This window comes from Rhinolophus sinicus, chromosome 7 (assembly GCF_057876585.1).
Source record: "Rhinolophus sinicus isolate RSI-liver-muscle chromosome 7, RSI-T2T, whole genome shotgun sequence".
NCBI classification, from domain to species: Eukaryota; Metazoa; Chordata; class Mammalia; order Chiroptera; family Rhinolophidae; genus Rhinolophus; species Rhinolophus sinicus.
In genome coordinates this window covers 25,918,329-25,938,074 of record NC_142507.1, presented here as the reverse complement: position 1 = coordinate 25,938,074, position 19,746 = coordinate 25,918,329, and the positions used below count along the sequence as shown (strand labels likewise).

Below are 19,746 nucleotides of genomic sequence, written 5' to 3'. Positions count from 1 at the left end.
ACTTATTTCACTTAGCATAATGTTCTCTAGATCCATCAATATCGCTGCAAATGGTAAGATTTCATTCTTCTTTGTGGCCGAGTAATACTCCATTGTATACATGTACCACAGTTTCTTAATCCAGTCATCTACCGATGGGCATTATGGTTGTTTCCATGTCTTGGCTATTGTGAATAGTGTTGCAATAAACATAGGGGTGCATACATATTTTTGAGTTAGTGTTTGGATTTCTCTGGATAGACAGGTAAGAGTGGAATTGCTGGGTCCCAAGGCAGTTCCATTTCCAGTTTTTTGAGATACCTCCACACTGCTTTCCATAGTGACTGCACCAATCTGCAATTCCACCAGCAGTGCATGAGGGATCCCTTTTCTCCACATCCTTGCCAGCACTGGTTGTTCATTTACTCATGATAGCCTTTCTGACTGAGGTGAGGGAGTATCTCATAGTTTTTATTTGCATTTCTCTAATGATTAGCGAGGTTGAGCATTTTTTCATATGTTTGTTTCCCATCTGTGTGTCCTCTAGAAAAATGTCTCTTCATGTCCTCTGCCTATTTTTTTAATTGGATTGTGTATTTTTTCTTTTCTTTTTTTTTTTTTGGATGTTGAGTTGAATGAGTTTGCTTTACAAATTTTGGATGTTAACTTTTTATCAGATGTATCATTGATAAATATCTTCTCCCATTCAATGGGATGCCTTTTCATTTTATTGCTGGTTTCCTTTGCTTTGAAAAACTTTTCAGTTTGATGTAATCCCATATGCTTATTTTTTCTCTTATTTCCCTTACCCGAGGGAATATATCAGTAGAAATATTACTAAGGGTAATGTTTGCCAATTTACTCCCTATATTTTCTTCTAGGAGTTTTATGTTTTCAGATCTTACATTTAAGTCTTTAATCCATTTAGAATTTATTCTTATATATGGTGTAAAGAGGAGGTTCAGCTTCATTTTTCTTTCTTTTTTTTTTTTTTTTTTTTTTTATGTTTCTGTCCAGGATTCCCAACACCATTTATTGAATACACTGTCTTTACCCCAGTGTAAATTATTGCTTCTATTCTCATAGTTTAAATGACCATTTAGGCATGGATTTATTTCTGGGCTATCTATTCTGTTCCATTGATCTATAGGTTTGTTTTTATGTCAGCACCATGATATTTTGATTCCTATTGCCTTGTAGTATCACTTAATGTCAGGTATTGTGATACCTCCCACTTTGTCCTTATTTCTCAAGATTGCCGTGGATGTTTGGGGTCTTTTATGGTTTCCTATAAATTTTAAGATTACATATTCTAGTTCTGTGAAAAATGTCCTTGGTAGTTTGATAGAAATTGCGTTGAATCTGTATATTGCCTTAGGCAGTATGGACATTTTAACTATATTAATGTAGCCTATCCATGAACATTTTACATGTTTCCATTTATTTGCATCTTCTTTAATTTCTCTCTTCAATGTCTTATATTTTCAGAGTACAGGTCTTTTACTTCTTTGGTTAAATATATTCCTAAGTATTTTATAGTTTTTAAAGCAATTGAAAATGAGACTGTTTTCTTAATTTCTCCTTCAGATAGTTTGTTATTCGTGTATACAAATTCAACTGGTTTTTGAATATTAATTTTATATCCTGCTACTTTACTACATTCATTTAAAAGATTTAATGGTGTTTTAGTGGAGTCTTTGTGGTTCTCTCTATATAGTATCATGTTGTTTAAATATACTGACAATTTTACTTCCTCCTTACCAGTTTGGATGTCTTTTATTTCTTTTTCTTATCTGATTGCTGTAGCTAGAACTTCCAGAACTATGTCAAATAAAAGTGGTGAAAGTGGTCAAGCTTGTTGTTCCTGATCTTAAGGGGAATGGTTTTAGGTTTTTCCCCTTTGACTATGTTTTAGCTGTGAGTTTATCATATGAGGCCTTTATTATGTTGAGATATGATCCCTCTATTCCCGCTTTCTTAAGATTTTTTATCATAAATGGCTCCTGGATTTTGTCGAATACTTTTTCTACATCTATTGATATAACCATATGATTTTTATTTTTCATTTTGTTAATGTGGTGTATCACATTAATTGATTTGTAGATATTGAATCAACCTTGTATACCAGGAATGAATCCCACTTGGTCATAGTGTATGATCTTAATAATTGCTTAATTCTGTTTGCGAATATTTTGTTGAGCGTTTTTGTATTTATGTTCATTAAGGATATTGGCTTATAGTTTTCTATTTTTATAATGTCTTTGTGTGATTTTGGGATCAGGGTGATAATGGCCTCATAAAAAGAGTTTGGGAGCCCTCCCTCCTTCTGGATTATTTGGAATAGATTGAGGAAAACAGGTGATAGTTCTTTTTTGAATGTTTTGTAAAATTCACCTGTAAAGCCATCTGGTCCAGGGCTTTTGTTTGTTGGGAGCCTGTTGATTACTGATTCAATTTCACTGGTAGTAATCAGTCTGTTCAGGTTTTCCGTTTTTTTCTTGAGTTAGCCTTGAAAGGGTCCGTGTTTCTCCAAAAATAAGACCTAGCCAGGCAATCAGCTCTAAGGCGTCTTTGGAGCAAAAATGAATATAAGACCCAGTCTTATTTCCTATAATATAAAATGAGGTCTTTAATATAATATAATATAATATAATATAATATAATATAATATAATATAATATAATATAATATAATATAATATAATATATATAAATAAGACTAGTTCCTATAATATAATATAATATAATATAATATAATATAATATAATACTGGGTTTTATATTAATTTTTGCTCCAAAAGACGCAGTGGAGCTGATTGTCTGGCTAGGTGTTATTTTCAGGGAAACATGGGTGTATACTTGTAGAAAATTATCCATTCTTTCCAGATTGTCTAATTTGTTGGTATATAGTTGCTTGCAGTATTTTCTTAAATTTTTTTGTATTTCTGTGGTGTCTGTTGTCACCTCTCCTCTTTCATTTGTGATGTTATTAATTTGGGTCCTCTCTCTCTCTCTTTTGATGAGTCTAGCTAAAGGTGTTCTTTTTGTTATTATTTTAGCTCTTTAATCTGAGTTGCTTACTTTCCTGGGCTAACTGAAACTTGGCTTTCCTGTGGAGAGTTGTTTAGTCCTGTACTTCTCTCAAGTGGTATCTAATTTCTTTCCCTAACTCTTCATATTATTAATCTTGGAGAGGCATAGCCATTAAGCTTGCTCCCATTACATTGTCCCTCTAATCTTTTTTTCATCATTCTCTCTCTCTCTCTCTCTCTCTCTCTCTCGCTCTCTCTCTCGCTCTCTCTCTCACACACGCGCGTGCTTTTACTATCCACTATGCCAGACATCTTTAGATATCTGCCCAGCTAGGTGACAATTTTAGTCCCTGGGTCATTATAAATATCTCCATAATTACTCATTCAATATGTATCTCCATATGAAAGAAGATGTACTAAAGTGTCCTGGTCGTTCAGTTTCCTGACCTGCTCCTATCCAATCACTTTGACCTTCATACTTCCTCACCACTTGGTCATTCCCTTCACCTTGTCATTATGAGGAACTACAAAGTGACTGTAATCTAAATTTCAAACATTCTGCTAGAATGATAAATCTAATCCTTCTCCCCTGGCCCTTCTAGCACCCCAAACTGCATAATACTCTGATTTTAATGGAATTTTCAACTTTTCCCCCCCTATCATTTTTTTTTTAATTTTACTGCATTCATTACACTTACCTAGCTTAAATTCTGTGATCAATTAATGTTACCATTCCATCACATATATCCTCAGCTTGCTTTTCTCCTTATTCTCCCTTGCGAAAAAATAATTCAAATAAAATCAAACTTTCTTTCCATTATATCACTGTTCTCATATAGCTAAACATAGCTAATGAACAATAAACAGTCATGATAATGTCTCAGATTCATGATCACTGACCTCAAGTAGACTCCTAGTTTGGCAATTATTCTATCTTCCCCTAGGTCACTATTTCCTTCTCTTTTAAATGAATTTCTGCTGTCTCTTCAACTCTCCACCCATATCCTTAGACTCCAAAGACAATTTTGCTCCCTGCTTCACTGGGAAAATTGAAGCAATCAGATGAGAAGTGAACACATCTGTCCAGCTCCCTGCATCTGTGCTGGCTCTGCTGTTGCTCTTGTCTAAATGAATTGTTTGAGCTCCTAGCTATCACTGTTGCTCACTCAGGCATAGTGCTCCTGAGTCAAGGGAACTTGACATCATTGTTTTCCTCTCCACTGATTTGTTTCTTATGACCACTCCATTCTCCACTGCTTTAGAGTGAACCTCATTAACAGAGAGGCTAAATATTTAATGTCTCCAGTTAGAGTCCTCCTTGTGCCCAACTCAATAACTGTTTGTTCCAAGGACACAAATAAACACTGTTTTGCTAGATCAATGATCAGTTCTCAGTCCTCATGGTAGTGGAGTCATCAGCGGCATTGTTTTTTAAATTAAAATGCATTGGGGTGAAATGGTTAGTAAAATTACATAGGTTTCAAGTGTACAATTCTGTAATATGTCATCTTATATCACATTGTGTGTTCACCACTCAGAATCAGTTCTCCTTCCATCACCATATATTTGACCCCATTTACCTTCTTGATACAGTTGATCAACCTCTTTTCACTTATCTCACATGACATCAAATTTGCTGGTATTTTCTCCTTTTCTCTGCCACACAAATCATTTGCTGCTCCAAGACTATCTTTGGGCCTCTTCTCTCTTCAGTACACATTTACCCAGTTTCAAGGCTTTAAATATCTTAAACTGACAAATCAGGATTCTACATAATAAGACTTGACCACTCTCTTGAACTCCACAACATTTTATGGGTATGTCCACTTTATGTCAAAAATGATCATAGTCTTAAAATGTGTAATACTGAGTTCCTGATTTTTCCTCCAAAGCTGATTTTCTCAAAGGTTTCCCATTTCATAATGGTCATCAGCATTCTTCTGTTTGTAAAGGTCAAAAACCCTTGTATCATCTTTCACTTCACTTTTTTCTTTCACACCATATGTTGAAATTCAATTTTCAAAATACATTCAGAGTCCAACAGCTTCCTAAAACCTGCTCTGTTGCCAGTCTTTTCAAGCCTCCATCGTCTTTTGCCTGAATTGCTGCAAAAGCATTCTGACAGGCCTCCTTGCCTCTTTTCTCATTTCTTTTTCAGTTGAGTGATGCTGTTCAGATACAAATCAGATTCTGTGTCTCCTATACTCAGACCCTCCAGTAACTGACCTTCTCACTCAGAGCAAAAGCCCGAGTCCTTACAGTGGTCTGCAAAGTTGTGCACATCTGTGGTCACGTTCCATCTACCTCATGATCCACTATAATCTCTAAATCATTTTTCTCTAATCGTCATAGCTTCACAGTCCTACCAATCATCCTGTCACGCTCTTACATTCCAGCCTTTGCCTTTTTTTGTCCCTTCACCTTAATTCTCTTCCTCCAGATAAATATAGTATTTGGAAAATATCAGTTCTGTTACATCTGTACGCAAATGTCCCCTCCATAAGACCTTATGCAATCTCACCTAAAGTTTCAGACTCTTCCCAATTCTTTTTCTTTTTCCTTCCCTATTTTTTTTTAAAACTTTGTTTCCCTTAGGACTTCTTACTCTTTAATATAACATATATTTTAATTTTTTTCTCTTTTCATTCTCAATCTTCGAAATTGGACTCTAAGTTATATTATTGCAGTGTGTATTTAGTTCACTGCTATATCACCAATGTTTATAACAGAGGCTTGAATCAACTACTCTAAATTTTGCGTATATGAAAAGGAAAGATGTTCAGGTTACCAATCATCTGAAAATGTTACCTTTATATATGCAGAAACTTTCAATGTCATTATTTATGAAATGCCTCTTAGCCAAACAAAACAAAACATAATAAAACAAAACAAAAATCTTGTTCTACTCTTTAATTGTGAATCAAGATGGCCTAGAATAATTTTATTTGTCTGAGAGTGACCAACCTCAGAAAAACAATGTTTCTCAGATAACTCTGACACCTGTTGCCAGAAAACAGTCATCCTATTTCTTATTAACACATTTAGCCCCTCCTGCCAAGTCTACCTACTTTTTTGTGCTGACAGTGGTGTCTCATTTTTCTCTCCTGATTGCTACTCTCTAAAATACCCTGGCATAGTCCCAAGCTGCTTAGTTTCAGTGTCTTGAAAAAAGTCTTTATAGCCAACCCTTTGTGGTGACAAATCAAAGTAATTGCCACGCTCCCCTATTTGAGGTGCTTTGTGCTGCTACAATAATTGCTGGCTCATCAGTGGTTTTCAGGGAAGCAGCTGGCAACAGGGAAAGGGGATGGTTTTCTACAGTTGGCATAAAAATGGTAAAGGTTCATTTGTAAACTCATAATCAACAATGTGACGATTACTTCTCCCTGCTTGTACCAGAGCACTCAGGGTATATTTTGTAACTTCTCTTCCATTTTTAGCTCTCTTTCAAATTCATTTTATTAAGATTTGACTTAGAGAAAAATCAGCACAACAGAAGTACTGTAAAAGTCCCCCCTCAATAAAATCACCTGATGAAACATTTATCAAACAGTGAGTGAATGACATTACAATGGGGTTGGACAGAGGAAAGGACTGAAGGAGTGGTTTTGACTTCTACTCTGAGGCCAGACAGAAACAGGCTGGCCTCCTGGCCTGACAGGGAGGGTGAATTTGATGCCAACTAACATAAACGTTTTTGATGAGACATAGTCTGTCCTGTTACTTGAGTTGAATGGCTTCAGCTTCTGGAAGTGGTGTCCACTGAATGCAAAGAACAATGGGAGGGGAAGAAAGGACATGTTCACATTATAAAGCAGGTGAACCAGTCCAGAACTCAAGCCCACAGGTCCATGGAAAGGCTTTTCTCCAAGAAGCAGCTGGAGTGGATACTGTGGGAAAAGACAACTGAGTTACACAGTGGCAGCAGTGACCACATACTGTCATGAGTATAGGCACAGTTTTGTCAGAAACCTCCTGGAAACATTATCCAAGGAAGACATGAATTTGTTAGAAGTTGTCGATGTCATGGTCTGAAAGAATAAGGGGCAAGGTGGAACATAAAGATGATTGTAATTTAGGAGATATTACATCTCTCCTTTGATTTAGGAAGTTGAGGCTAATTTTGAAGTTCTGCAAGGTGAGGAGTGCTGTGAGACGAGGGTACCACTAAACCAGAACTCCATAATAAATAATTTAATTTTTTTTTATCTTCTCGACTTCTGTAGACATTTTAGATTGCTTTGGCCTTGAGAAAGAGCTGTTACTCCCAGTTGGTTTTAGTTGTAGCATTTAAAGTTCTGCTAATTATCTTTGTACACACACGTACAAGTGCACAAGTGCAAATTCACATGCACATCAAAAGGTAGAAAATGGTCTTTTCAGTATAGAAATGCAACTGACTGTGATGTTTCTTTTATATACAGTGACTATTAAATTCATTTAATTCTGTGCTCCTCTTTTCAGGTGTATATAAACTTCTGGCAAATCATTATATTGAGGTGCAGTTACAGTTATTCTAATATTTTTATTTCTAGATATGTGTTTTATTATTTTGCAATTTCCAGCTATTTGCTATAATTTGTAAACTAGTCATCTATATTTTGAACATATATTGAGCATAACATCAGTTTTAAAATATGGGTCTGATACTTCCAAAATCTGAATTTCCTATGTGTGTGTTATTTTACCCCTATTGTCTGTTTTATCTCCTGTTTTTCCTAATTATATTTATTTTTGTCTCCTTATATGACTTCTAAATATTAGTTGAGTAGACACTGCAAAAAAAAAAATCTATATAGACATAATTTGAGGCTCTGAATGATGTCACCTTCCTCCAGAGAGAATTTATTTTCATTCTGGCAAAATAAAATCAGAATTACAATTTACCTAGTCACAATCAGGACTGAGTGCTTATACAATAAGCGCCAGTCTTTAGGAGGTCTAGCCTATTACTCATTTGTTTTTACTCCTATGTTGTATTCTGCTGGACTTTTTTCTTGGAATGCTCTGAAATCCAACATATTACATCAAACTTTGAATAGGCTGAGGTCCATTGTTTCAGCCCCTCCACAGCTAGTTTACAAAGGATGAATGTCATGAGGGACTAGAATTGAAGGTGACTCATATCTCTACACTTTATTTTTCACTAGGAGCTGGACTGCTTAAGTCTTTATACCTTGGTAACATAGCGATACTTTCTAAAATGTTTTTTATCCTGTGGGGACAGAGCCCCAGAGAGCAGTTTCCAGGCTCTCGTCCTCACGTGGAGGGGTGCTGGCTCGGGTAGTAGATGGCTGTCAACTGTGGCTAGTTGGCCATCAGCTGTAGCTGGTTAGCCAACTGGCCACTAATATAACTTCCCTGGCTGCCCTGGGGAATCGAGTGGAGGGGAGTCGGTTGGTTGGCAGAAAAGCGGACAGCAGGTCACACATCGTGTGAATCCAGTGAGACTATAATGCTATGACTCCACTACCTATGGCTTCGTGGGTGCTCCTTTTGGGCCTCACCACATCCTGCGTTCTTGTGTGGGGAGCGAGAGCAGAGACCCCTCCTGTCACCCTGCATGACAATCCTCCTTTTAAAATGGTTGCCTACTTTATTCTAGTTGTCCCAGGAAGTAGAATTTGTCTTCAACAAGCTGGTCGACCATTGTTGTATTTGGAAATACCCTGTTTATGAAGAACTCAACATTTCTTTTTCTCTTTCAAGAACTAAAATACTTTTGCAGTGGTTTCTTCTATCATAAGTAGAAAACACTGTTCTCAATAATACACAAACTTACCAGTTGTTGGGAGTATAACACAATTAGATAGTCTACTCCCTAGTTTCAGGATAAGTATGCTCAAAGTTTAGGCAGCACCAGCATCAGCTGGAGGGTTTGTTAAGTCACAGAGTGCTGGGCCCCGACCTCAAGGGTTCTGATTCAGTAGATATGAATCATATGGCATAATAACCTTCATTTCTAGCAAGTTCCAAGATGATACTTATGCTGATGGACCAAGGACCACACTATCACAGGAGATCAGATTAAGTGTTCTGTCTGATTTCACTTTAGCTAAGAAAAGTTAAACCCACCCTTGTTGACCTATATTAATAAATGCAAAGACTTAGTGTGCTATAATTATTCTGCTGCAAGAATGTACCTTTTGCTTCAGTTTTATTTTTTGTTAAGCATATGTTATTACAAGCTATATTGTAATATCTATCTTCTTAAATACTTCCCCTTCCATTATAATATAAGTATAATAATTTATTATATTTTATTACATAATAAAATATAATAAATGCTAAAATAATAATTTTCCTCTTTTAAATACATTTTGTTTTTTGAGAAGTTTTAGTTCACTAGTTTAGTTTAGTTTTGAGAATTATGCAGTTCACTGCATAACTGAGTGGACGATACAGAGATTTCCCATAGACCTCCTGCCCCCCTCCCATACACAGCCTGTGTGACTTCTCCATTACCAACATCCTCCATCAGATGGTACATTTGTCACAACTGATGCTCCTACATTGAGAGGTCATTATAATCCAAATTCCATAGTTTACATCATGGTTCACTCTTGGTGTTGTACATTCTATGGGTTTTAATAATGTATAATGACATGTATACTCCGTATTGTATCATACAGAATAATTTCACTATCTTGAGAATCCTGTGTTTCACCAATTCATCCTTCTCTACTCAACCTCTAGCAACCACTGATATTTTTACTATTGTTATAATTCTACTGTTTCCAGAATGACATATCATTGGGATCATGCAGTCTTTTCAGGTTGACTTCCTTTACTTATGAGGTGTGATCAAATATACAGTGAATATTCAAATAAAAAATATTACAGTAAAAGATACATTGCCATTAATCCCCCTCAAAACACTACCCCTCGCTTCGAACACACTTACCCATTGTTATTGCCACTTTCTGAAGCAGTTCTGGAAGTCCTCTTTTGTTAGTGTCTTTAGTTGTGCTATCATGACTGCCTCAATGTCCTGAATCGATCCAAAACATTTACCATTCATGGTCATTTTGACTTTGAAGAAGAGCCAGAAGTTGCAGGATGCCAGATCCAGTGAATAAGATGGATGAGGACACACTAATGTTTTTATTTGATAGAAATTGTTGTATCAGAGCTATGTGTAACACAGAGCCTTTCTGTTGTAATCAGAAATTACGGTGAATGCTGTTGCCGAATGCCATCCAATGGAAAGGCAGGGATCTTCAATATGGGAAGCAGTGCCTCGAACCTTAGTAACAGTGTGTGATAAGTTTCAGCTTGTTCAGTGCAGTCAATGGGGTGAGAGTTACGATTGACAGAAATTGTGTGTTAAGGTGTGCTACAAATCGTCCTCCATCATGACAATGATCAGTGTCACACATCACTTCCGCCGTATGGCAATTTCTGTCAAATAAAAACATTATTGTGTGTCCTCATCCCCCTTATTCACCAGATCTGGCACTGTGTGACTTCTGGCTCTTCCCCAAAAGCAAAATGATTTAGGACATCGAGGTAACCACGATCGCATAACTAAAGACACTCACAAAAGAGGAATTCCAGAACTGCTTCAAAAAAATGGTAAAAATGATGGGATAAGTGTGTTCGAAGTGAGGGGGAGTATTTTGAGGGATATTAATGGCAATGTGTCTTTTACTATAATGATTGTTTTTATTTAAACATTCACCGTATTGTCTGATCACACCTCATAGTAATATACATTTAAGATTCCTCCATGTCTTTTCATAGTTTGATAGCTCATTTGTTTTGATCAGTAAATGATACTCCATTGTTTGGATGTAACAGAGTGTATATATCCATTCACCTACCAAACCATTTTGAGTGCTTCCAAGTTTTGGAAATTATAAATAAATGGGCTATAAACATATATGTGCAGGTTTTTGTGTAGACATAAGATTTCAACTCATTTAGGTTTATTCCAAGGAGCATGATTGCTGAAAGGTATGGTACAAGTATACTTAGTTTTGTAAGAAACCACCAAACTGTCTTCCAAAGTGTCTATACCATTTTGCATTCGCACAGCAAGGTTTTAAAGTTCCTATTACTCCATGTCCTCACCAGCATTTGGTGTTGTCAGTGTTCTGGATTTTGGCCATTATAATAGATGTATAATGGTATCTCATTGTTTTTCAATTTGCATTTCCCCAATAACTTAAATGTGGAACATCTTTTCATATGTTTATTTGTCATCAGTATATCTTTTTTTAGTGAGGTATCTGTTAATGTCTTTGGCCCACTTTTTAAATTGAGTTACAGTACTTGTATTCTTAAGTTGCAAGAGTTCTTTGTATATTTTGGATAAAAGTCCTTTATCAGATAATGTCTTTTCCAAATATTTTCTCACAAATTGGTGGCTTATCTTCCCATTCTACTGATATTGTCTCTTGCAGAGCATAGTTTTTGTTTGTTTGTTTTTTAACGTTTAATGCCGTCTAGCTTAGCAATGATTTCTTTCATAGCTCATGCCTTAGGTGTTGCACGCCAAATATCAACATATCCAAGAAAATCTGGATGTTCTCCTATGCTATCTTCTGGAAGTTTTATATTTGGGAATTTATATTTAGGGCTGTGATCCATTTTGAGTTAGTTTTTGTGAAGCGTGTAAGGTCTCTGTCCAGATTTTTCCTTTCTTTTTTCTTTCTTTTTCTTAGAAGGAGAATGTCCAGTTTTTCCACCACCATTTGTTGAAAAAGCTTTCTTTTTTGCATTGTATTACCTTTGCTCCTTTGTTAAAAATCAGTTGACTATATTTGTGTGGATCTATTTCTGGTCTCTCTACTCTGTAACATTAACTCATTTGTCTGTTCTTTCACCAATACCACACTGCCTTATTTAATGTAGCTTTACAATAAGATTTGAAGTAGAGTAGTGTAAGTCCTCCAAATTTGTTCATCTTCATTACTGTATTGGCTATTCTGGATCTTTTTGCCTCTCCATATAAACTTTAGAATCATTTTGTGGATATCCACAGAATGAATTGCTGAGATTATGATTGGGATTGTCAATGTTTAATAATAATAATTTTCATATATGCATCCCTAAATTTCAGAAGGTCACATAGTAATGAAGTAACTTTTTTAAAAGAGTAATGAAGTTACTCTAAAAGAAAGAAAAAGATGATATCTAATTAAATATCTACATAGCCATATAAGCAATACAAAATAATCAATTATTATAGCTGGTTGTTATTGTGTTATTGTTAACCAATGAAGTTCTGAATAGCTCCCATGTATTATATATTTCAAAGCAGATATAGAGACTACATAGTATAATTAAAAGAATAAGGGACCTTGGTTCAAATTCCAATTCTAACATATCAAGTTTGATTCTCTTGTCAGGATAATTTATTTAAATCACAATTCCTTAATTTACTAAAGAAAGGTCTGTATTTCTTAGAGGCTTATTATCAAACTCTGATAATGAGATAATGGACAATATAGTTATTTTGGAGAGTAACTATAATATAGTGGAAAGGAAATGAGGCTGAAATCAAACAGATATCCTAATTCCAATTCTACATTTCAAATTTTTCATTGTTTTTAATAAGCTATCACCACAGTGATGCTGCATAACAACCCAAAAAGTAGGTGTAGCACAACAATAAGTATTTATTTCTCTCTGCAAGTGAATTGGTTGTTTGACATTAGCCACTAGGCTATAACTGGCTGGGTTTTGGTACAGGAGATAGTTTGGGCTCTCTAGACTGCTCCATATGCTAGTGTCTTGGGCATGCTTTTTTCATAGTAATAACAGAAGCACAAGGTATACGTTAAACTTACTTGTGTATGTGCATTAATATTCTAGTCATCATAACAAAAAATGAAAGTTTACTGTTTCCTGAACACAAGACCTAGCCAGACAATCAGCTCTAATGCATCTTTTGGAGCTAAAATTAATATAAGACCCAGTATTTATATTATATTATATTATATTATATTATATTATATTATATTATATTATATTATATTATATTATATTACCCAGTCTTATATTGTAGTAAAATAAAACTAGGTATTATATTAATTTTTGCTCCAAAAGACGCATTAGAGCTGATTGTCCAGCTAGGTCTTATTTTCGGGAAAACATGGTAGGAGCAGGAAAGAACATTTTGCCAACCATAAAATCAAAGTTACATGATGTAGGAAATAATACCACACAGATTGTGGTCAAAGATACATGCAATGACGTATGAATATGTTTTCAGATATGTAATATTCATTTAATAAATGTTTATGTACATTTTTTATTTTAAAACTGTCAAATGATGTCTAGAGGGGTGGTTCATCTCATGATTTTCTTTTGGAAATTGTTCCACCTAAATTAAGAGCTAGAAGAAAAGAGTTGATGTCACTGCCACTTTACAAATTAATAGTGCTTAATAAATCTATATTCCTCTGAGATCAGTGACTAAAACAAGAAAGGTTATCATCCCACCCTGTCAGGCACAGGAGAGATGTGGTGCACCACACTAGTGGAAATCACATCGGGTTTCTCTCTTTGACTTATTTCCTTTATCCATTTGAATATTTTATCCTGGGAGCACATTCCCAGACAGTAAAATGTGACTAATTGGGGAAATGATGGTATAAGTCAACGAATTATATTACAAAAAATATTTTCATAGTATGAATGGCTGAGGGTGGGATTTATAATTTATGCCAAGATGGATTACATGAACAAATAAAAACTTAATAAGTGCTGGTAGAAACATATTGTAAACTCTTATGAGTGGTTCCCATTCACTTATTGAAGGTAAATCTGGTTAATGTACTTGTTTGCATCAATTAATTTGATAATTTTATGAGAATTAAAATACTACAAGATATGAAAAAATTCACATAACACACTGATATGAGATTTATTTGTCAGTAATTATATTCAATTTCCTTGCAGATAGTCTACATGGGCTGGTGTGAAGCACGGGAACAGGACCCCCTTCAAGAATGTGTGTACTTTCCAACATTTCTAGCCCTGAGGGGCTCATGTCTTCACAAGTTTCCGGCACCTCCAGTAAGTATTTTTGTCCAACATTTTTTATTTTTCTCATCTTATCACAACAGAGTGATATCAACTAAACAATAGCAGATAATATATTACCAGTATATTTAGAAAATAAAATACAGGAAAAATATAGAACACAGTCCAAATATTTCTGAATATATTTAGCTAAAGATATATGTTCTGGCATTAAACATTTCTTTATAACCCCAGAAAAATCTAGAAGTCCTTTCTGTTTAGGCATTTATAACAGTCACAATAAGCTTATGTGGCATGTCTATCTAAATCAAATCAATAATGTTTTTGATATCCTATATTCTAGTTTTTAGGCTTTGTATTAAATATGTATGGGTATCTGTTGTATGTAAAGTCCTGCCTTTGAAACATGCACTTTACACAACAGTAGATTCTCAATAAATATTTGTTGACTATAAATATCAAATGCTATATCACTCACTTGCACAAGTAATAATGCTTAGGGTCTTGGAATGATCAAGTCTGGCTTGCTGCTGTTTTGAATGTCTGTGTCATAAAGTTCAGAACACCAGGAAGGTAGGAAAAAAACGTTTGTATTTATAAGTTTTACTATATTACTACTCTGAATACTTTCTATGACTGGACAGAGGATATATATTTCAAACTTAAATAAATGAAACAACTTTACTGTAGTGTTTGATGCATTTACAGTGTTATAAAACGCTCACATCTTGATATGACTTCTTAATATAAAATAATGCCTTTTTTTAAAAAGTTAAAGTCTGTGTTGCTATCTAGTATTCATATATATGCATATATATATATATATATATATATATATATATATATATATATATAAAGGTAAACTGAAAAAATATGTATGAAATATAAATACTTAGTATTTATTGTAGAGAATACACACATTATTTAAAATGTATAAAAAAATCAGGCAAGTGGAGATTGTTGCATGTTATATAAAAATTTGCTGAAGGAGGTGATCAAGCTTAGAAGAGAGGAAACTAAAACATTATACGTGGATCTCTATGACAGTAACTTCACAATTGAGAAATTATATAGTACATATGTGAGTGGTTCACTTATACACCATATTATATAAATAACATAAAGGAATTAAAGCTATCTTTCTAAAACAAATGGCATATTAGTTTCTTATCTTTTCAAGGTGACAACATGGGACTGGACCCGAGCAGAAAAAACGTTTTCAGTTTACGAGATTATGTGCAAGATTCTCAAGGTATGATCAATATGTAGTAAAAGTTTAGTGTATTTTTCTCAACAAAGAGTGGTTCTGGGCTTAAACGTAGCTCATGACAATAAATGATGCATGAATATAAAAGAAAATACAAGATAAATACAAAGAAAATAAATACATATATATATCCTGGGGTGTCAAAAAAATGTGTACACATGGTTTCATCTTTTGTTATCTGTATTTTGATACAGTTTTTTCCTTTCTTAAAATGTGTATACATTTTTTGGCTATATATATAACATATATCATTACCTCAAAACTGTTCATAATTTTTATTCCCTACAGAATAATCCTAGATTAAAGCTGATATTTACAACAACATAAGAGCTAAATAAAAATATACGTTATTGCTTGTTCATTGCTGTGCGTGGTTTTAATTCTATTGTGAGACTAACCATGGAAGAACAACTCTGATATTCTTGAGTTTATTGTTAGTAAAGTTGGCTCTGGCAACTATTAAAAGGTGTACCAGCATCTGAAGTAAAGGAGATAATACTCAATTCTAGTTTTTGAAATAACTACAAAAAATGGCTAATGAGATAGCTTTCTAGTTGAATTTTTTTAAGCAAAAGCCCCAGTGGAATGAAAGAAAAAGAAAAAAGACAGGTAAGAAGGAAGAAAGGAAGGGAGGAAAAAAGGAAGGAAGGAAGGGAAGTTGGAAGGATAGTAGGAAGGAAGGAAGGAGAGAAGGAAGGAAGGAAGGAAGGAAGGAAGGAAGGAAGGAAGGAAGGAAGGAAGGAAGGAAGGGAGGGAGGGAGGGAGGAAGGAAGGAACGAAGGAAGGAAGGAAGGAACGAAGGAAAATAGAGAAAGAAAAGACAAAGAAAGAAACCTGGAAACTACCCTAACAAATCAATTTTATTTGTCCATTCCTTATTTATACATTAATACGACTTTTTTTATACATCAGTATAATTTTCTTGATCAGCATGCATTTTTATATTTTTATTTAGACTTAGATTATTTCCTGTTGTCCAAGTAGCTAAGTAGTCCTTATAACCTCTTATTAAAAAAAAAAAAAAAAAGATGTCTGAACATTTAAAAACCCTGTGGTTTATTATACTTGAAATAGGAACAATTTTAAAGGAGACAATATGAATTATATCTGGTTCCATATAAGTACTCATTATTTTATTTCTCTTTTCTTAAAAAAATGTGTTTTGCAAAGTTAGGATTACGTTGTTTGTAATTTACTTTTTTATGTAAAAATAAGTGTCTTGAAATTTTCATGTCAACTAATATTCTTTCAAAAATACTATGATATTTTTTGGTAGATTTCATCTATCCCATCATTTAGTCATATTTATTTAGCTAAATCCTTCATTTTACGATTTATATACTTTCCCATTTATCAGACATATTACAACAAACATTCTTTGATTTATTTAATAGATAATTGTTGAGTACTTGTTATATACCAGATAATATTGTGATATGGCTGGGGAAAAGGCAGGAAAAGAAAAATCTCTGCTTTCATTGAGCTTACCTTTTATAAGGATCACACAGATGTTAAGTAAATATAAAGGGATACCAAAAAATAGATAGCAAAGAATTGACCTTGCTCACAGAGTTTATGTAATTCCAAGTTATTTCCTTTAATGTAAATTATGAGTTTAGGAATTCCTGGGTGGAAAATATCTTAATATATTGAAGATGTCAGGTTTATATATCTAAATTGCTTCCTAGAAAAACCATACCAATTTATAATGCTATCACAAGTATCTGGAAGTGCCCTTGTATTTGCACTTTGACCGAATTAAAATCAAAGAGCACTTTACATTTATCTTTCAATGTAAAATGTGTCTTTAGCTTATTAGTTGCTTTGGGAAAATTTTGCATAGGCAGTGAGGCCTGGAGATAAATATTTTCAGACACAGAAAAAAAAAAATCTACTCTTATTTGTTATACATAAATAAGAAAACACTCCTACCATTACTGAGTAAAACACCAAAGTTCTATGCATCATGGATTCACAGTTGACATGCAGAATTATCCATCAAGAATTCTCATTCCCAACAGAAAATTCCATATAGCACAAGAACAGAGGAGTGGACATAAGCTTTAGTGCTAAATGGATTATCTCCTGCATGCAGACCAGTGCCTGGAGGATAATTGGTTTAACAAGAAGCTGGGTCTCAGACAGTTGGATCTGGGTAGCAAATTTGAAGGGGCAACTCCTAAGAACCAACCATTTATTACTGTAAGGTAGAAGTCTTCTGCAAGCTGTGTGTGTTGATGACTTTTGTCTCCAGAAAGGGATCCCTCAGGTAAAGCAATTTGAAACCACAATTTAATGATCTGGACCAGAGAACATCTTGCCTGGGGCCACTAATTGAGAAAACCCTCTGTCTTCTGATATGAAGCTACACCAAGTAATAAAAGAGAAAATGAAGAAATAATCATTAGTTGTATATAGCTTACATGTATGTGCCAGGTATTATTCTAAGGGGTTTACATAATACAACACTATGAGGCAGTTATTATTATTCCCTTTTTGCAGATATGAAAAGTAAGGCAAAGAAAGTTTAACTAAATATCTCAAGGACATATAGCTAGTTAACGTTGGAGCAAAGGATCTGAATCTTGCAATCTATCCCCGAAATCTGTGCTTTAAGTGTTATAACATATTGACCCTTTCTCTGGTAGTATAAGCATTGATAAAATGGAAAGATATGAGAATGAGAAAGCGGCACACTGAAAAGAGATACACTGTTTACAAAGAGCTAGGGTATTACCCTTTGCAATTATATTAGGCACTGTAAGCTTCAGTTTCTTCACCTGGACCATGGGGCTAATAAAACATAGGCTATTGTGAAGATCAGCAATGCATTAATTGATTTGTAAATGCATTTTTCTTTATTAATTCATAATATAAATATTTGTTGAGAGTTCTACAAAATGGCAGAGTAAGTAAACACTATGCTTGCCTCCTGTCATGAACACATCAAAATTACAATTAAACTACAGAAAAACCATCATTTAGAACCTCCTGAAGTTTAGTTGAACAAAAGTCATACAACTAAGGACATACAGAAGAAGTCACTTTGAGACTGGTAGAAAGGGCAGAGATGAGGAATGGGCTTTCCCATGCCCGCATATGGTGGTTAAAAATTGAGAGGGATATCTCAGCTGTGGAGGTACTCCTGAAGAGTGAGGGGTCTCAGCCCCATACCACGCTCCCTGGTCCAGGCTTGAGGTGCCAGGAAGAAAAGCCTCCACAAATTCTGGCTGTGAAAACCAGCAGAGATTTTGGTTAAGTGAGATGGAGGGCCGCTAGAATCCCAGGTGTTCCTCTTAAGCATGAACACATTCTCTGACAGATTCACTTGCTCTGAGGTCCAGTACTGGGGCAGCAGCTCAGAGGTACCAGGGACATACAGAGGAATGGAATTGTCTGGATCCAGGGCAAGGGGAGATGCAGCAGTTTTCTCCTACACAGAAGTGTTATCAGAATCCATAGTTCCACTATTGAGCGTTCCCTCCTCCTGACATGCAAATGAGGTGGCCTCCATATCTGATTCTCCATTAACCTGGCTAACACAGTTTGCCCCGTGTTGGTGAGACACCACCACACTCAACTTGTGGGCCACTCAAGCTGCTTCCAATGGCTTTTCCATACAAAGTTGGTTCATTCTGGGGACTTTCCTTAAATCTCTCAAAGATACACAAACAAGCAGTACCTGGTGTGGCATACCCTGTACCTCTTGCTAAGCAGCCCCAAGCCTGGCACTAGTGGAAGCCAGCTTCAGTTCCCAGCTTAGCTTCTTCTTAGCATAGCTATTATTTAGAATCGTCCAGGTGCCACCAAGCCCAACAAAAGTGGAAACCAGCTGCAGGTCACATTGTATCTTATATCAAGTGGCCCTGGAAGGGCACAAGCAGCAGTTGACCTTGGCCTGCAGCACAGCCCCTCCCAAGAGGCCCTACAACCAACACATTTGGTGGCCAGCTTTATATCATACCAGAGCAGTAACAAACCACTTCCACAAAAAAGACACCCAAAGGACAGATTGGGCAGGCACCAGAGCCCCACTAAAGAGAGTCTAGCTTTGTTGATCCAGCCCCTACAAAACAGCTCCTCTACTATAGTCATGGCCAGTCCTCAAAACCAAGCAGGCTAAGGGTCTCTCTCCAATTGATATGCAAGCAGAAACCAAGTCTCAACAGCAGGAGGGCTCACAAGTCCCACACAAGGGACAAACCTGGAAGACCAGCTCTGCTGACAAGGAAGACTATACCACTGGACTCCACAGGATGCCTACTACATAAGTCCACTCTACTAACTCTGGCAGGCATAGAAGTCCTATGTAATATATAAAAACAAACACAGAGAAGCAGCAAAAATGAGGAGACAAAGAAATACATGCCAAATGAAAGAACAGAACAAAGCTCCAGAAAAAGAACTGAACAAAGTGGAGATAAGCAAACTACCAGATGCAGAGTTCACAACACTGGAACACTGGGTATAAGGATGCT

General features: G+C 35.3%; 1 protein-coding gene across 9 annotated transcripts in view; it reads left to right on the top strand.

Moving 5' to 3' along the window:
- The window catches only part of SNTG1 (syntrophin gamma 1), an 817,517-nt gene that overhangs the window by 714,990 nt on the left and 82,781 nt on the right, over window positions 1-19,746 (top strand). For all 9 annotated transcript variants that reach the window (XM_074318426.2, XM_074318425.2, XM_019712572.3 and 6 more), the window contains 2 exons: window positions 13,918-14,034; window positions 15,182-15,253. In XM_074318426.2, coding sequence (XP_074174527.1) covers window positions 13,918-14,034; window positions 15,182-15,253 — 189 coding nt within the window. The remainder of the gene's footprint in view (window positions 1-13,917; window positions 14,035-15,181; window positions 15,254-19,746) is intronic.